Source organism: Notolepis coatsorum, assembly GCF_963971535.1.
Source record: "Notolepis coatsorum genome assembly, chromosome: 9".
Lineage (NCBI taxonomy): Eukaryota > Metazoa > Chordata > Actinopteri > Aulopiformes > Paralepididae > Notolepis > Notolepis coatsorum.
In genome coordinates, this window is record NC_140173.1 from 42,668,718 (window position 1) to 42,689,258 (window position 20,541).

Consider the following 20,541-nt stretch of genomic DNA (forward strand, 5'->3'; position numbering starts at 1 on the left):
GTGTTTTCAGCTTTCGGTGGTACCAAGAGGCGGTAGAACCCTAACCTGGTACCAAGAGGCGATAGGATCCTGGGAGGTGAAGACACCTCATCTCTCCTCCTGAGACACCTCTCTCTCTCTCTCTCCTCCTGAGACGTCCTCTCTCTCTCTCTCTCTCCTCCTGATACCTCCTCTCTCTCCTCCTCCTGACCCCTCCTCTCTCTCTCCTCCTGAGACCTCCTCTCTCTCTCTCCTCCTGAGACCTCCCCTCTCTCTCTCTCCTCCTGAGACCTCCTCTCTCTCTCCTCCTCCTGACCCCTCCTCTCTGTCTCCTCCTGAGACATCTCTCTCTCTCTCTCCTCTTGAGACCTCCTCTATCTCTCCTCCTGAGACCTCCTCTCTCTCCTCTCCTGAGACCTCCTCTCACTCTCCTCCTGAGACCTCCTCTCTCTCTCTCTCCTCCTGAGACCTCCTCTCTCTCCTCTCCTGAGACCTCCTCTCTCTCTCCTCCTGATACCTCGTCTCTCTCTCTCCTCCTGAGACCTCCTCTCTCTCCTCTCCTGAGACCTCCTCTCTCTCCTCTCCTGAGACCTCCTCTCTCTTTCTCCTCCTGACACCTCCTCTCTCTCTCCTCTGCTGAGCCCTCCTCTCTCTCTCCTCTGTGGACACAAAGGGGATTCCCCTTTGAACAGCCCATCTTGAGGTTTATTGTGACAACTAATAATAAACAAACGTCTCTCCTCCACGTCGCCTGTGGTGCTTTTTTTCTTATTGCTAGGTTTTTCATTGGGGAAAGTCTGGGAGTGTTGCATATTTGGATTTTATGGTGGATTTTTGTTCTTGATTTATTGTGATGTTTCTTCTTGACTTGTTTAAAGAAGACTTGTACAGCCCATGGGGGCATTACCTTGTGATTTCGGGCTTTACAAATAAATTAGATTTTTCCATTTATCTTTGATATAAAGAGAGGAAGACTTACTACATGACATCAAACTTCTCTATAGGGCTGATCCCCCCCCCCCCCCCCCCCCCTTATAGCTTTTTTGAAATACCCAATAACTTCATTGTCAGTGTCAGTTTTAATCTATTAATCCGTTTTAAACCTTTTTTAGTCCAATTTACGCTATCAAAGGCCTTTTCGGCATCTATTCTAAATTAGTTGTGTATCATTTTGGAATCATTAGCGTTATGTCATCCGTGCCAGCAAGTGGACTGAAATAATGAGTGGAATAGTCATGCTTTTACAATCAGCAAGAAGAACAACAGAAAATGTGGATTCTTTTGTATTACCAATCAAATATATAATAAAATAAAATACCAATTCGTCAAAGGATTGGACAGAATATGCATCAGTCAGTCAGCACCAGAGGAGAACTGTAAGACAACTTTTTGTAAGAGGATTTTTTGATATATCATTCATCCAGATTTATAGTACATTTTATACCAAAAGTCATGGCGAAAATAGATTTTTTATGACTAGGGGGTCATAAAAGGTCATAAATCCCTGTTCGGGTGGCGAATGAATGAATGAATGAATGAATGAATGAATGAAAACGTTTATTTTTGGACATGTTATTCTCCATATTTCTCCAAACAACTCACGATATCTTGTTCCGTCGAACCAAACAATCATAGCAACAAATTAAAAAAACATTAAAAGAAAAACTTAAAAAAAATAAAAAGAAAATAAGGAATTATAAACAAAAGGTCCAAAAAAGGAGTAGAGGGAAGCTAAGCTTATTGATCCCTACCCCCTTACATTTATATTTGTTCTTCCATTAATTTGACTAGATATAACATAATTTAGTGTATTACAATATAGAATATAATTTTACTTATATTAAAGATTACAAGAAAAAAACTTGATTCACTTGACAGCAGTGAATATAGTACAGCACTACATACACAATATAACATAACTTTGTTTATCCTCAATACTCATTTCTGTATTTTTCCAATGTGTATTTTTTTAGCTGCTTTTTAAATTGTGACACATGTTTACTCAGTTTGATGTATTCGGGTAAATTATTCCACAACTTCACTCCACACACCGATATGCACATGCTTTTCAGCGTGGTGTTTACCATTGGTTGGCATATCAACAAATCCTCTTACAAAAAGTTAGTTATTTAACACTTTCAGTGCCAACAACGAGAAATCTCGTTAGTTCATGCCAACCGGTAAGTGCCAACCACGGCAAATCTAGTTTTTAATCGTTATTTTTTTTATTAGCGATTTCCATTCATATTTCATCAATCTAGCCTCACGTTACCACTGGGACTCTGTGGGCTCGAATTGGGAAAATACCGCCCCCTATTGTCTCCTGGATGGTAATGCAGCCTTTGGATTGGACTGAATGAAAACGCATTGGGAAAAGAAAGTCCGGATTCCACATTTTACTTGTCAGGCATGTAATCCGAGCCGATCCCAGTCATTGCCCACCATCAAAACCGTGAAATATGTCTTTCGACCACCCAGCGTTGGATCAATAAACGCGATCGATATTTGGAATGGCGATCAGGAATTGGAATAATGTTTTTGGAGGACATCTGATCTGAGGTAAGGAATCTATTTTACCAGTCTTGGGATAATCAGAGCTATTTTCACCTATATATCAACGTGGGCCCTATGTGTATGTGCATGTGTGTGCTGATCAGGAAATAAAATAATCGGTTTTTCAGCCCGCTTCTATAGCGTGCATAAGTACACATATACTATCGATAATCTAGCGTTTATTTGAAAACTATTCATAAATATGCCGAAAAATTACAGTGTTTTTTGTATTCCAGTGTATTCATGTAGAATCTTTATTTTTTTATGGAAGTTTAAAAAAACAAGCGTTTTTCAAAATAGTATAAAACGGAAATGAACCGATTAAAAAACAAGCCGTTTCGACAATGTTGACTGCAAACAAGTCATTGATAAGCGACGGGCGTATTAGACACATAGCCATAATTTAAGATATAGTTTATGCATTCGCAAATGTGTTCGCTCTTGTTGAATAGAGCGTTGGTACTCAAGCGCTAAATAGTACTGTGCACGCCACGCTGGCACTCAAACTGTTAATGGAATAACATAAAAAACCATGAGAAAATATCTATATATCATCCATTTTTGTGCAATTTTGCTCGGGGTAACATGAAAAATGGCCCATTTTGAATATACTACGCCCCTTTTTGGGTAATAAAATTCTGCGACCAAAAAATGTTTACTATTAAAAAGAATTAAGATGTTTGCAAATTATTTCATCCTTTATTATTTTCCCCCCTATCTACTAGGGTGGTCTCCCCTTAATTCAGCAGAGCAGTTTGTAATGACCGCAGTCTGACGCTCTTGTATCACATGTCCTATGGAGGGAGCATGCATATAAATGAATGAATGAGAGCATAGACATGTAGTATTGCTTTAATGTCCTTACCCAAGTAATTTATAAAAAATAAATAGGTCCCAAAATGGAACCCTGCCCTTTAGTTAGCTGAAGTACATTTACATTTAGTCATTTAGCTGATGCTTTTATCCAAAGCAACTTACAAGTTCTGTACGACAAGTCATCAGGAAGGGCACAACTCTTATCAGCTGAGTAACAATGTTCTTCAAAGTGTTGAGTGCTACAGTGTAGGTTAGTTTATTAGGACAAGTGCATGACAGTAAGGTTAGTTAGGGTTAGATTTTTTCATTTTTTCATTTCAGATAATGGTTGAAGAAGTGAGTCTTTAGTCGACGGCAAAAGATTGGACGAATTTCGGCTGTCCTAACTGGTGGGTAGTTCGTTCCACCATTGTGGGGCGAGGACTGAGTAAATCAGATATGTGGCCCTCTACATGGACACACTGAGTTCAATCTACAAAATAATTTCTGATCATTTAAAAGTCTTAGGACCAAAACCAGCAAGTCTTAAAAAATTACTTAAACTGTTATTATCAAGTAAAGGCTGTTTTAACTGTAGATTTACCTGGGATTCAAGAATCATATGATTCACACAGAGACACACTGTACAGGAGGCAAAAACAGCATAACGTAATTTCTTGAGCGAGCAGAAGCCTGGCTGGTCACACCAGAAGTAATTTCTCCATGTTGGTCAACAAGAGATTCTGTTCCTCTGCTCTGATATCTTGTAGAGCCACACGTTTCCACTATAGCCTCTACCTCTATGGAAATATACATAAGGTCTTTATGAAGGTATACATTAGGTTTTCATTAATGTATACATACGGTCTTTATGAAGATATATATAAGGTCTACGAATGTATATATTAAATATGTAAAAGTTATAAAAGTGTGAAAGGCACATGACTAGATCATGCCCATGTTTTCATAGATGACGTCACCGGGGGAGGGGGGGAGGGCTATGGTTGCCATGGCAACAGAGGAGGAAGCGGTGGATGGAGGTGTTGGCTTGCAGACTTGGGCGTAGAGATGAGAGAACGGGTCCGGCTTGGTTTCATCACTCCACCCCTCCCCCCCTCTTGCTGGTTCTGTATAAATGGGTTCGTCTGTGTAACGGTCCTTCCTTTGGCTCTGAACCGGGTTGTTTTTTATTGGGACTGAAGTCACTTGGTCGTACACCTCAGAGTAGACTGGTTCTGGGTGGTCGCCATGGAGACGGGGTTGTGGAGGAGCGGGGTAGGAAGGGGGAGGGGGTGTGAGAGAGAGAATCCTGGCCGGATCCACGTACACTGGTGCTGCTTCTGTATGGACACAGTCCACTGGGTTGGCATACAAGGGTTCTGATTGGCCACTATGATGACCGACGTGCATGGGGACCAATGGGAGTGGCAGGAGGGAGATGGGGGCAGGAGCTCTGGCAGGTGATATTTTATCTACCGGTTGGGAATACACACCTTCCTTCTCCAATGACGAGCCAATAGAATCTGCTGGCTGTGCGTACACATCTTCTTCCGAGCCAATAGAATTCCCAAAATCCACTTTCAATTTGTTTTCCAAAATAGCTGCCAGAGTGGCAGTTTCTGGGATTTTGGGCAGAGGAGATTGAGGAAATATATTGGTTAACAACATAACCCCCGCCCCCTCAACCTCCTTGTTGCCAGCGGTGACGGCAGAATCCTTCTGTAGTTTGATGGCGGTCTCAATGAGTGAGAAGATTCCATCTGCTTTCCTGGTCTCGAAGGTGAAGGTACCTGGACCGGAGTCACAGCGTCGCCCCGCCTCGATGGAGAAGGTCAACTAGAGAGAGAGAGAGAGAGAGAGAGAGAGAGAGAGAGAGAGAGAGAGAGAGAGAGAACACAGAGTTAGACTGACAAAACACTGAAGAAACTGTCTGTCTCTAAGTGAAACTACTGCCCACTATCATTTACAAATGAAAAGTGTGATTCAAGATTTAGTTAGTGTCATATATTTTGTACTTCCATACTTAAAAAACTAAATATTGTTCCCCCAGCCCGGAGAAATTCAACAAGAAAGCTTAAAATAGAAACTAAAATGTATCTGCATATAAAAGTCGACATATAGTACATACAGTACCTATAAGACACTCAATCAGTGATTAAATAAAAACATAAATCGACATACAAGACACTCAATGATTAAATAAAAAACTAAAGTGCGTTAGTGAGAATTTTGTGACCTTCAATGTTGTCTGTGTCTGTCTGTTACCTTATCTTTGCCATATCTCCTCAGCAGTCTGTAGGGCCATCCCTGGACACTGTGCTTCTTCTTCTCTGGTTCTCTCAGCACCAGGCCTTCCTGGCCCACCTGGAGCCAGTACGCCCCCTGCAGGCCACACCGTGTCGCTGCATCTGTCTGGTGCACCACCACCCAGAATTCACTCACTGAGGAGAGGAGGGAGGGAGGGAGGAAGGGAAAGAGGAGGAATGAGATGGATGGAGAGAGGGATAAAGGAATGAGAGAAAGTGTAAATTAGGGATGCATGAAATACCATAACTACTTAACATGTATACTGGTATGAGATATCAAGCTATAGACTGTTTCAACTTGAGAACATGTACAGTATACTGGTATGAGATCAAGCTATAATGATATTATTTATTTGAATAGCACCATTCATACAGGAATTGCCGTCCAACCCCACTATTGACTATGAGAGTACAGCGTGGTACACCAGTACACCAGTACCCCTAAGTACACCGGTACCCCTAAGTACACCGGTACATCACAACAAAACTACAGACATCCAAAAATAAATTGATTTGGACTGTTAATTCATCGTCCCGTACCCATGTTGGCCACTCCCAGTTCTTAGAACTAACTTGACTTCAGTTGAAGTCAGTTGAAGACAGAATCAATCATTTGAAGCTGAGTATTACCCATAAAATCATGTTCCAATGTATTTAAAAGATTATTTTAAACTTGTCAGGGAGACTCATGGCTATGCCAGCAGAGCCAGGGGAACGGATATTGTCCCCTGTAGGATTAAGAGTGAGGCTGGGAAAAATACCTTTCAGTATTCAACAGCTATACAATGGAACCAGCTACCATCTCAGTTAAAATAAATTGTCATGATTACACATTTTAAAAGAGCAGTGAAGGGATGGTTACCTAGCCGCCCGACAATTTTAAACTGAAGCAGTTTATTTTGTATGTGTTGTTTTATATTGTAGTGTAAGAGTTGTATGGAATTTTTATTTTTTATCTTAAGTGTTTATTGGAATGAAATTTGGTTTAAATAAATTCATTCAAGTGCTTCACAGCAGTTATATAGACATTGACTGTATAGATAATATATATATAGACAGGCAGATAGACAAAATAGACATAGCCATATATAGACAATATATATATAGACAGGCAAATATAGACCAAATAAACATAGGCATAACATGAGCATATAATTTACATTAATCCTCCCGAAAAGATTTTAATAGATTTCTATCATTAAAATCTATTACATTTTCTTAAATATATTTCTGATGAAAAGTGCACTTTCGCTTTCCACACTTATTGAATATGATAGATTTCTGACATAAAAATCTATGAAATACTATTAGCAAGTTTCTGACCAAATAAAAGCAATGCATAAAGTGCAGACATAAAGAGTATAAAATAGACAGAATAAAAACAGTGCAAAAGGTGTAGACAGAATAAAATCAATGTAATAAAAGATCATTTAAATAGATTAGCATAAAATAAAGCTAAAATAAAATGAATTAGAGTAAAATAATGCAATAGTGCAGCACAATGAAATAGTTATCATCTACAGAACAGCAATCGCAACAATCACAGTCTGGATGTAATGAGTCCAAGCAAAATGTAAGAGGTACGTTTTTAGCTTATTTTTTATTATTATTATTATTTTTAGATCTAGCCTCCCTAATGTCCATAGGCAGGGTGTTCCATAGCTTTATCTAGCCTCCCTAATGTCCATAAGCAGGGTGTTCCGTAGCTTTATCTAGCCTTCCTCCATAGGCAGGGTGTTCCATAGCTTTATCTAGCCTCCCTAATGTCCATAGGTAGGGTGTTCCATAGCTTTATCTAGCCTCCCTAATGTCCATAGGTAGGGTGTTCCATAGCTTTATCTACAGTAACCTCCCTAATGTCTATAGGCAGGGTGTTCCATAGCTTTATCTAGCCTCCCTAATGTCCATAGGTAGGGTGTTCCATAGCTTTATCTAGCCTCCCTAATGTCCATAGGTAGGGTGTTCCATAGCTTTATCTAGCCTCCCTAATGTCTATAGGTAGGGTGTTCCATAGCTTTATCTAGCCTCCCTAATGTCCATAGGTAGGGTGTTCCATAGCTTTATCTAGCCTCCCTAATGTCCATAGGTAGGGTGTTCCATAGCTTTATCTAGCCTCCCTAATGTCCATAGGTAGGGTGTTCCATAGCTTTATCTAGCCTCCCTAATGTCCATAGGTAGAGTGTTCCATAGCTTTATCTAGCCCCCCTAATGTCCATAGGTAGGGTGTTCCATAGCTTTATCTAGCCCCCCTAATGTCCATAGGGTGTTCCATAGCTTTATCTAGCCTCCCTAATGTCCATAGGTAGGGTGTTCCATAGCTTTATCTAGCCTCCCTAATGTCTATAGGTAGGGTGTTCCATAGCTTTATCTAGCCTCCATAATGTCTATAGGTAGGGTGTTCCATAGCTTTATCTAGCCCCCCTAATGTCCATAGGGTGTTCCATAGCTTTATCTAGCCTCCCTAATGTCCATAGGTAGGGTGTTCCATAGCTTTATCTAGCCCCCCTAATGTCTATAGGTAGGGTGTTCCATAGCTTTATCTAGCCCCCCTAATGTCCATAGGGTGTTCCATAGCTTTATCTAGCCTCCCTAATGTCCATAGGTAGGGTGTTCCATAGCTTTATCTAGCCTCCCTAATGTCTATAGGTAGGGTGTTCCATAGCTTTATCTAGCCTCCATAATGTCCATAGGTAGGGTGTTCCATAGCTTTATCTAGCCTCCCTAATGTCCATAGGTAGGGTGTTCCATAGCTTTATCTAGCCTCCCTAATGTCCATAGGTAGGGTGTTCCATAGCTTTATCTAGCCTCCCTAATGTCCATAGGTAGGGTGTTCCATAGCTTTATCTAGCCCCCCTAATGTCCATAGGTAGGGTGTTCCATAGCTTTATCTAGCCCCCCTAATGTCCATAGGGTGTTCCATAGCTTTATCTAGCCTCCCTAATGTCCATAGGTAGGGTGTTCCATAGCTTTATCTAGCCTCCCTAATGTCCATAGGTAGGGTGTTCCATAGCTTTATCTAGCCTCCCTAATGTCCATAGGTAGGGTGTTCCATAGCTTTACCTAGCCTCCCTAATGTCCATAGGTAGGGTGTTCCATAGCTTTATCTAGCCTCCCTAATGTCCATAGGTAGGGTGTTCCATAGCTTTATCTAGCCTCCCTAATGTCCATAGGCAGGGTGTTCCATAGCTTTATCTAGCCTCCCTAATGTCCATAGGCAGGGTGTTCCATAGCTTTATCTAGCCTCCCTAATGTCCATAGGCAGGGTGTTCCATAGCTTTATCTAGCCTCCCTAATGTCCATAGGTAGGGTGTTCCATAGCTTTATCTAGCCCCCCTAATGTCCATAGGTAGGGTGTTCCATAGCTTTATCTAGCCTCCCTAATGTCCATAGGTAGGATGTTCCATAGCTTTATCTAGCCCCCCTAATGTCCATAGGTAGGGTGTTCCATAGCTTTATCTAGCCTCCCTAATATCCATAGGTAGGGTGTTCCATAGCTTTATCTAGCCTCCCTAATGTCTATAGGTAGGGTGTTCCATAGCTTTATCTAGCCTCCCTAATGTCCATAGGTAGGGTGTTCCATAGCTTTATCTAGCCCCCTAATGTCCATAGGTAGGGTGTTCCATAGCTTTATCTAGCCTCCCTAATGTCCATAGGTAGGGTGTTCCATAGCTTTATCTAGCCTCCCTAATGTCCATACAGTAGGTAGGGTGTTCCATAGCTTTATCTAGCCTCCCTAATGTCCATAGGTAAGGTGTTCCATAGCTTTATCTAGCCTCCCTAATGTCCATAGGTAGTGTGTTCCATAACTGCATAATTCGCGATGGCTGCATCCCCAATTCTCTTTTGGCTGTGGCTGGGAACCTTCAATAAACCAGTAGTAGATGATCGTAATGTTCTAGGAGGCACATAGTTGACTAGAGAATTTGCAATGTAGCTTGTTCCTGTTCCATTTAGTGCTTTGCATATAAGGAGGAGGACCTTGAAATTGATTCTAAATGTTACCGGAAGCCAGTGTAGAGTAGCTAACACTGGACTGAGTTCTGAATGAGTTGGAGTCGTCCTGTGGTCTTTCTTTGGGAGGCCAGTAAGGAGTGCCGTAATCAAGTCGGCTTGAGATAAAAGCATGGATCGATTTTTTCAGCGTCTTTTTGATTTATTAATGGCTGTACTTTAGCTATGTTTCTAAGGATCAGTTCAGTTCAGTTATTTTTTATTTCGGGTTTTGGACACATAACAACTGTCATTCCATAAATCGCCAATGTTTTACCAGCTGCTATTGCAGCATTGTCCAATTGTCCGAAAAGGGCTAGGGAGAAGCACTAGGCTTGTCGGGCCCTACCCCTGAAGACTTACGTTTATTTTTTTTTTGTTTTTTCATTTACATACATACATAGTACATACATGTAGTACACATTACAGTACACACATATAGTACACATTACAGTACACATTACAGTATAGTATACCTGCAGTATATAATAGTATATATTGTATACTTCTTGTTGTTTATCTTATTCTTTTCTTAACCTTGTCTTTTAACTGCCTTGCTTACTGGGCATACTCACTATAACTGCACCCTGTGTGCCACTGTTTTATATTTCATAAGTTTACATTGTTTGTCTTGTTTTTAACTCCACTGACACTTTTGCCAAGATCATTGTGTAATGTTTCTGTCCATCAATGAAGAAACTGGGGTTCTTTGAATATCATTTATTTAGGTCCTGGTAGTAGTTAGGTAGCATACAACAGGTAGGTAGGTAACGTACATGTCAACATGCAACAGGTGTCTCATTATGAAATTTATAGAGACCGGGTAGTCGTGGTACCCTGGTAGATGGGGCCATCTAGTGGTTAGTATAAATCACCACATCCTCCTTTCTATGAATGCTATACCGGCATACAACAATAAATGTAAACATTTCTGTTGACTCAAAACAGTCATCTTTTAGTTTTTTTCTACTGTTGCTATTTCCAAATAGAGATATATTTACTTTAACCTGCATACCATAAATCAACGTTATATATATACATCATGCTCTATAATTATTTTCCTTTTGCCTCTTCAATCTTTTTTTTTTATATATATATATATATATATATATATATATATATATATATATATATTTTTTTTTTTTTTAATGCAAAAGGATAGAGCTCTGTGCTGTTCTTTACAAATACTGAAGTCTGTCAGGTGGTCTAGACTGATGTGTAGATCTTCTCAGTACTGGTGTTGAAGGCGTCTGGTCAGCTGGTGGTGGCAAGTTTGTCAGCCCAGCTGTCGGTGGTGCTGCTGTGGTGCAAACTTCGTCATCAGCTGTTGACCGTTCTCCAAGTGTCTCTGGTGTTTTCAACAAGCTTCGTCGATTCCTTCTTAGGACTTGACCCTCTTCTGTTCTGACAGTGTAGGATCTAGGACCCACTTCCTCCAGAACTGTGGCTCTCCTGTCCCAGTATTTAGAATCCTGTAGTCTCACTGTGTCATGCCGTGACAGTGGTACTAGACCTTTTGAGACTTTGTCATAGTTTGTTTTCTGTCTGTTTTGCAGACACTTCTGTTTCTGTCTCACGATGTTATTCTTCTTCTGTTTTGCAGTGCAAGGAAGTGTGGTTTGCAGCCTCCGTCCCATCAGAAGCTCAGCAGGAGACAGTCCATGAGATGATTGGAGGCCAGTTGCCTATGCATCAAGAACGATGACAGTAACTGAATGTCGCTATGCACAAATTGAAAAGGAGTGTTTAGGACTAGTCTATGGATTTGAAAAATTCCACAGTTATGTGTATGGCCTACCAAGATTTGTGGCAGAGACGGACCACAAGCCGTTGATCTCCATCATAAAGAAAAACCTCAGTGAGATGTCACCACGCATACAGAGACTGATGATGAAGCTGCAACGTTATGATTTTGAGCTGATATACACACCAGGTAAACACATTGTGATGGCTGATGCTCTGTCCAGGGCAACGACACAGAGTGACGCACCTGTGAGCTCGACAGAGGCTGATGTTGAATTTCATGTGAACTTGATTGCAAAATCCCTTCCTGTGTCAGACAGAAAATCTAAACAGATTTCAGCAGAAACGGAGAAGGACCCCCTGCTACAGAGGGTTATGACTAATATGAAAGAGAGCTGGCCTAAAGGAGACTGTCAGCAATATTACAACAATAGCGACATTCAGTTACTGTCATCGTTCTTGATGCATAGGCAACTGGCCTCCAATCATCTCCATCCGCTTGTAGCAGCACCGCTCCAATCCCATTTTTGGATGAGTCAGTGGAAATCTTTATCCTTTTGGATGGGTCAAAAAATGTCAACACTGGTACTGTTGTGAGCATGGTCTTCAGTGTTGTCCACTCCTCTTCATGACTGTCAGTCCACTTGAAGTCACACTTGTGGTGTAACAGCTGTCTGAGGTGCACTGTCTTGGTTGACAAAGTTGGTATGAACTTTCCAACAAAGTTTATCATTCCCATCATTCTCAACACACCTTGCTTATCCTCAGGTCTTGGCATCTCCACTATAGCTTTCACCTTGCGGATGTCAGGCTCGACACCTGCACTCGAAAGCTTGTCTCCCAGAAAGGTGATTTCTCTCACACCAAACTGGCATTTTGCTCTGTTGATCTTTAGTCCATGCTTTTTGACATTTTGCAGAACCTTGATGAGTCTCTCATTGTGCTGCTCCAGTGTGGATCCCCACACCACCACATCATCCACATACACTTGTGCTCCCTCTATATCTTCCAGTATGTGCTCCATAGATCTGTGGAACACTTCAGGAGCAGAGCATATTCCAAAAGGAATCCTTTGGAACGAGTAGCGGCCAAACGGTGTATTGAATGTACAGTACTTTGTGCTGTCTTCGTGCAGTTTGATCTGCCAAAAGCCCTGTGAAGCATCCAATTTACTGAAATACCTTGCACCGGCCATTTCACTCGTTATTTCCTCTCTTGTCGGAATCTGACAATGCTCTCTTTTTATGTTTGCATTTAGGTCTTTTGGATCCATGCACAGACGTATATCACCATTTGGCTTCTTGGCACACACCATCGAATTCACCCACTCAGTGGGCTCCTCCACTCTCTTTATCACCCCCAGTGACATCATTCGGTCGAGATCTTGCTTCACCTTTTCTCTGAGCGGTGTTGGAACCCGCCTGGGAGCATGTATGACTGGCTGTGCATCCTCTTTCAGTTGGATCTTGTAGGTGTATGGTAAGACACCAAACCCTTTGAATACATCAGTATACTGATCCACTATTGTCTCTATGTCATTCTGTGCATTTGTTTTGATGCTATACATCCTCTTGACTAAACCCAATTGTTCACATGCCTCATCTCCCAACAGTGAGTCATGTCCATCTGGAACTATTACAAACATGAGGTGATGCTCCTTGCCTTTAACTCTCACCTTCAGTCTGCACATTCCTCTTGTGGGGATGGGCTGTCCATTGTAGGCTTTGAGTGGAATGGGATTAGGACGAATGTGGGGCTTCACTTTCATTTTTCTGATGTGAAGTTCATTTATCATATTAGCCTTTGCTCCTGTATCCAGTTTAAAAGCAATTACAGCTCCATTTATATGCAAGGGCTCGGTCCACTTGTCCTGCTCCACTCTATTCACACTTGTCTGTCTGTCCTCATCCTGTGTCACCATCAGGCATGCGTTGTTCATGGGACGGGGTAGCACGGTGTGCAAGCTCACGCGCTATTTGCATATCAATAGCGCCGGTCGTCAGGTGTGTTAAATACGTTCTCAGACACATTCACACCTAACGTTGTTGTGAAGACGTGTTACATTCCATTCGTAGAGGCACTTAGGCACTGTCTTTAGTCTGTGCCCAAGCGAGGGGACATTAAATGCGCATTCACGGGAGCGCGCGCACGCGCCGGGAGCGCGCGTGCACGTGGTGCGTGTCACCCCAGATGATTTCAATAACGCACCACTGGTCACCATGCCCACAAAGAAGGAATCACACAGGTCATTTTCCTCTACTGTGTGTACACGTTCCCCTCTGCCTTTTTTTCCCTTGGCAAAGCATTGCTTGGAAAAGTGATTTTGTCCTTGACACTTATGGCACATTTTTCCATATGCTGAGCATTGTCTTGGTGCATGACGAGTACCACATCTTTTACATTGAAAAGTGTCTGATCCCTTTTGTTGTTTGTACCGCCCCCTTTCTCCCTTGTTGTAGGGCTTCCTCGTTACCATAGCAACCGCTGCTCCGTCTCTAGCGTCTCCCGCAAATGTTCTGGCATGCTGTACTGCTAATTCACTTGCGTGACATATTCTCACAGCTGATTCAAGGGTTAGCTCTGTCTCCCGCAGTAACCTCTCCCTCAGTTTCGAATCCAGTGCGCCAAACACAATTTGATCACGGATCATAGAGTCGTGCACATCTCCAAAATTACACATTCTAGCTTTTAGCTTTAAGCAGTGGTGCGTTATTGAAATCATCTGGGGTGACACGCACCACGTGCACGCGCGCTCCCGCGAATGCGCATTTAATGTCCCCTCGCTTGGGCACAGACTAAAGACAGTGCCTAATTGCCTCTACGAATGGAATGTAACACGTCTTCACAACAAGGTTAGGTGTGAATGTGTCTGAGAACGTATTTAACACACCTGACGACCGGAGCTATTGATATGCAAATAGCGAGTGAGGTTACACACCGTGCTACCCCGTCCCATGAACAACGCATGCCTGGCTTTAAGTCCGTTAGAAACATATCACAACTTTCAGCAGACTGTTGCATCCTCGAGCGAAACACATACCTTTCAAAGGTTTCGTTCTTCTTCGGGGAACAGTGTTCATCAAACTTCTTGACAACCTCCGCAAACTTCTCTCTGTCCTCTGCCTCGGCGAACACAAACGTGTTATATACTTCCACAGCTTGTTGTCCCGCGATGGTCAGAAGCAGTGCAATTCGCCTCGTTTCAGACTTTCCTTCCAGTCCAACAGCCATCAGGTACAGCATGAAACGCTGTTCGAAGGTACGCCACTCATAATCCACATTACCAGTCCAATTCACAGCGTCCGGCGGCTTCACACTTTCCATCATGACGACTCGTGATCCCACTCCTGGTACCATGTAATGTTTCTGTCCATCAATGAAGAAACTGGGGTTCTTTGAATATCATTTATTTATGTCCTGGTAGTAGTTAGGTAGCATACAACAGGTAGGTAGGTAACGTACATGTCAACATGCAACAGGTGTCTCATTATGAAATTTATAGAGACTGGGTAGTCGTGGTACCCTGGTAGATGGGGCCATCTAGTGGTTAGTATAAATCACCACACATTGTTTTAATCCTGATTGTTCTGTTCTTATGCCCTGTAAGGTGACCTTGGGTGTTTTGAAAGGCGCCTCCAAATAAAATGTATTATTATTATTATTATTATTATTATTATTATTATTATTATTATTATTATTATTATTATTATTATTATTATTATTATTATTATTATTATTATTATTATTATTATTATTATTATTATTATTATTATTATTATTATTATTATTATTATTATTATTATTATTATTATTATTATTATTATTATTATTATAGTGTATACAACACATATATAATGTGATATGAGATATATAGTACATGATATATACAATATAATATAGTACCATAATATAATAGTATATAGTGTAAATATAGTTTAATATAATATACAATTTAATTATAATATGATTATATAATGTAATATGATATAACGTACAATACAGTATCATATGTATTCTTTTTATTAATATGCAATTAAAGCTCTTCTTCCCTTGTGTACCTATCGAAAATAGATTTTTTTAATCTAGATTTGAATTGATTTATGTTTTCACAATATTTTTGTTCACCCTCTAGAGTCTAGCCCATTCCACAGGGTGGCTCCGTAAGAGGAGATACACATTATTTTCAGGTTGGTTTTCATCACAGATTTTTTGAAGTTCAATGGTCCTCTGAGGTTGTATCCCCCCTCTTTATCCAGAAACTTGCTTCTTACATTTACCGGTAATTGATTATTTCTTGCTTTGTACATAACGTGCAGAGTTTTAAAGTTTACCATATCAATGAACTTCAAAATGTGTGATTGTAGAAACAGTGTGTGTGTGTGGTCCCAATATCCTGCATTGTTTATTACTCTTATTGCTCTTTTTTGTAGGATAGTCAATGTATTTATGGTTGTTTTGTATGTGTTACCCCATACCTCTGTGCAGTAATGCAGGTAAGGCCAGATCATTGCACAGTACAGAGTGTGCAATGAGTTGGGATTGAGTACAGGGGAGGAAACTAACTTTATGGCTTACCAGCCAACTGGCGAGTATCTGATTTTTTTTACCAGCCAAACAGATTTTTTACCAGACAAAAAAAATCGCTAATTGTGATAATTACTTCTTTGTATGTCAAGCCGTGTCAATGTTGTGTATGCATCTGGGTAGGCACACTGTGCCTTTAAGACAGCACGGTGGTCTTACGACAGTGCTGTGAAGTACCGTCAAGTGTTGTGGTAACGTCAGTTGGGTTGGTGTGCTGTTGTGCACAGTGCACTGGTTGAGCTAGCCCCTTTCGTGACTGCGATGTGCAAGCCAGGGGCTTTTGAGCATGAAATAAAATGTCTAACCTTACGTCGTAGTCCGGTGCTTTTTTGGAAACATTATAGTCATAACAGATACACCTAGCTGGCTGCTTTGAGCACACGGGGCTAACGTTAGCTAGCAAGCAGCTATAGCTAAAATGCTAACTAGAAGCTAACCACTGTATACAGTTCCAGTAGACTAACATTACACCTCTGTGATTTAAATGTGTCCTTAGTAACTTATACTCAAGGGTTGTACTAGGGTTGGATGCAGTTCCCCGTTGGTCAGTCTGTCTGTTTTCCATCTTCTGCTGTGTTTAACGTTATCTGTTTGCGAGTGCTCCTGATGGCTAGCCTAGTACCGCGGGACTTTTATTATTATATGTCCGCGGGTTGGCCAGTACTGCGCCAACGTTTATTAAACATTATATGTGACTCGCCGTGACCAAACCCGATTTGATCCGCAAAGGGGGAGGTGCTCTGAAATGAAGAAAATGTCTTGCTGTTTAGAAAATCCTAAAAATCGAAATCTTGATTTTTTTTACATATTTGAATTGTCATTGATGTGTTCCCTTATTTGCCCTTAGTTGCAAACTTAAATACAACTTGTAAATGAGGTAATTATTGTTATAATAGTTCCACAAATTTTCTTCCAAGTGAGGAGAAAAAACTACACGCGCGGGCTGTGGGGCCTGTCCACAGGGGCCAAGTACTGTACTTAATAGGTGTTAACACACAGACGTCATTAGCTTTAGAATAACACACTATTAATACACTATCTTAATGTTATAAGTTCAGATGATTTATAAGCAACGTAACGCAGTGTCTAAAAAAAAGATTAAAAAAAAAGAGGCCTTTACGGCCTTTATAAAACGTGTGTTTTAACTTAATTAAAAACCATTAAAACACAGTTCGAATTTTATGAGCGAACGAATTTCGGTAGGGTGCATTTTTTCCAACCTAATGGCTAAAAGTAAATTAATTTAATACGGAAACGGAGTGATACAAAATGGCTTTTTCATCGGCTTTTTCATTATTGTGGGGGCCCTGATGTAAACTGCGCTGCGGCGCGATGAGGGCGCGTTAACCCTTTCACTGCCACACTACAGAAGCTTAGTAATGCTTCGCCTCAACTCCGTTTCTGGTAGAACTAGTGAGCGAATCTTTAATATTTTTTTTGATTCATATTCAGAGGTAATTCGTCGAGATATTTATAATTGGTATTTAGCAAAAATAAATATTAGAAATATGGTGAAAAAAACTATTTATCCGTTTTTTTATCCGTCACTACCACACTACAGAAGGTTAACCTTTCACTACCACACTACAGAAGGTTAACCTAGTTGTTGTGTCTTTCACTACCACTACATGTATTTACATCTAAATGCTTATTGGTCAGGCGGTGACGTCATTAAGTTGATGCCATTGATCGGTGAGTATTAAACAGAGAGCAGGGCAGTGCATGTTTGCCAGTCACCATGGAACCCAGTCAGCAACCCACAGCGAGGGTGGTCTTGTGCAGTGCTCTCGTGGCACTGTCAACTAAAGCGAACACTCAGAAGACGCGCACCGTTTGCCAGTGCAGTGATTGCAGAATGTTTTTTTTTTTTGTATACTCGCCAGCAGGGGAGGAAACTAACTTTTTGGCTTACCAGCCAACTGGCGGGTATCTGATTTTTTTTACCAGCCAAACGTAAAAAATACCAGCATTTGGCCAGTAAAGTGGCCTAATTTCCTCCCCTGATTGAGTACATGTCTCACCTTACTAATAATTGAGATGCTCTTTGCCATTTTAGCCCTCACATATTCTATATGGGGTTTCCAGCAGAGTTTATGGTCTAAAATCACTCCCAGGAATTTATTTTCATATGCTCTATTCTATTATTATCTATTATCAACTGAAGGTGGAAGAATGATGTTTGTGTCACCTTGTTGATGTGTGATTTAAAGCTTCTATTATATTATAAATAAAGACTTATAACTTCAGGTTTGATCCAATGAGTAAGTTGCCCCAAAAAAAAATCTAATCTACGAATTCCAATCTGGCTTCAGAACATCCCACTCCACTGACACATGCCTTCTCTATTTAAACGACCACATCAAACAAGAGGTGGACGCGGGCAAATACTGCGGCATGGTCATGCTGGACCTACAAAAGGCCTTCGACACTGTCAATCACACCATTCTGATTGACAAGCTAAAAGCAATTGGTTTTGATAGTCTATCAGTGAGCTGGATGCAATTCTACCTGGAGGGGAGAGAGAAGATGGTGGAGGTAAACGGTACCCTATCCCCCCCCCTCACAGTGAGCTGTGGTGTTCCACAAGGAAGCATACTAGGTCCGCTACTGTTCCTAATTTATGCAAATGACATGTCGTCAGCTTGTGACTGCAACTTGTTCCTGTTTGCGGACGACTCAGCCCTGCTGGTCTCTGACAAGAACAAGTTACAGGTTGAAAAAACCCTCAGCTCAGAACTAGGCAAAATCTGCATATGGCTCGCTGATAACAAACTATCATTACACATGGGCAAAACAGAGTCCATTCTCTTCGGTTCAAATAAGAAACTCAGCAAGACCGACGGCTTCTCAGTTACAGTGGGTGACAATATTGTCACAAGGAAAGAAGATATTACCTACCTGGGTTCCATCCTAGAGGCAATACTTTCCTGTGACAAAATGGCATCCAATGTAATAAAAAAAGTCAACCAACGAACACGATTCTTGTACCGGATCTCCTCACTGGTAAACAAGAATACCCTGAAGACTCTGGCAGGAGCACTCATTCAAGGGTACTACGACTATGCTTGCACCTCATGGTACCAAAGCACCTCAAAGGCGCTAAAAACCAAATTACAAACATCTCAAAACAAACTGGTCAGACTACTGCTTGACCTTACTCCTAGAACCCACCTCACCCCTGCCCACTTTGACAACCTAGGATGGCTTAGAGTAGACGACAGAGTACAGCAACTTGCAATGGGCCTGGTCTACAAGATACACTACACGACCAAGGTACCCATGTACATGTCAACATACTTCCCAAAGGTCAGTGAATACCACGATCACAACACCAGAGGGAGCTCCACAAATCATGTTAAACTCAGATTCGGCTCAAACAAGGGACTAAACACGTTTCGCAATAATGCCACATCAATGTGGAACGCCCTACCCAAAGCTGTAAAGGAATGTGAATCACTACCCACTTTCAAAAACACTCTCAAAAAACACCTACGGGAGACTGCAATTCGAAACTGGCCCCTGTAAATGTCCTAACACAACCCCCCCCCCCAATGTACAGTAAATTACCAAGTATGGTCTTGTCAATATTCCAACGTACAGTTTTGCTTGTTCAGTTGTACAGTGTCCCCCACCCACCCCTCCTACCCAACCTCCCCCACCCACCCAACCACCTCCAATGTACAGCCCCCCCCCCCCCCCCCCCCACCTACCCAACCTCCTCCAATGTACAGTTTCTACGTCAAATGTATATACTCTCTTTTCTGGACTCTTTTCGTATCACAAACAGTACTGTATTTGCAAATCTGTATGTCATAAATGTATAGATGTAGCAGTACTGTCTATCTGTATGTCATGTATGTCATATATGTTATGATGAATTGAAAATGGGGGACCCTGATGTAAACAAGACGAAAGTCTTTCTCTGGTCTGCATCCCCTTAACAATTGTATGTATTTAGCTGTACTGTACTGTACCCATTCTGCAATCTGTTAATACAGTTTTCAATCAATCAATCAATCCATATTGCTCAGCAGCATTTCTCTTTTGGTTATAGGGCTAACTAGTAGGATTTCAGTTATGGTGTGTGTATGTGTGTTTTATTGTTTTATTGTGGATCCCCATTAGTCTACACCAAAGTGAGACTACTCTTCCTGGGGTCCAAACATTAAAAATACAAACACACACAAAAAAGTAAAATAAAAATAAAACCACAAACATTGAAGTACTCACAAGAAAACATCACAATGAACAAAACAGTCAATCAAAGCTTACTCAATATTCATAAGTCAGATATCACAATTCTCCAACCATAAAATACAAATTACATAGTCAGTCCATAAGAACAAAACAGATCAAAATCATTGTGTATGTGTGTGTGTGTGTGTGTGTGTTTTGATTGAATTGAAAACCTTTATTTATCCCCGAGGGGAGATTAGGATGTCCTTTACAGCATAAGCAGTGTAACAGCAATTTAAAAACAGCAATTAAAAAACAGTTTATACATAACATACATGTGTTAAAACAAGATGGACAAGTACACAGGGATAAAAATAGCTAAAATAGGACTAAAAAGAGCTAAAAGAGAGTGGTG

General features: G+C 41.1%; 1 protein-coding gene across 1 annotated transcript in view; it reads right to left on the reverse strand.

Annotated features, from left to right (window-relative positions):
• Positions 1 to 3,368: 3,368 nt before the first annotated feature.
• The window catches only part of dok1a (docking protein 1a), a gene marked incomplete at its 5' end in the record, with an annotated part of 120,484 nt that continues 103,311 nt past the window's right edge, over positions 3,369 to 20,541 (reverse strand). Inside the window, 2 exons of the mRNA XM_084321850.1 lie at positions 3,369 to 5,163; positions 5,593 to 5,768. Coding sequence (XP_084177976.1) covers positions 4,273 to 5,163; positions 5,593 to 5,768 — 1,067 coding nt within the window. The 3' untranslated portion in view covers positions 3,369 to 4,272. The remainder of the gene's footprint in view (positions 5,164 to 5,592; positions 5,769 to 20,541) is intronic.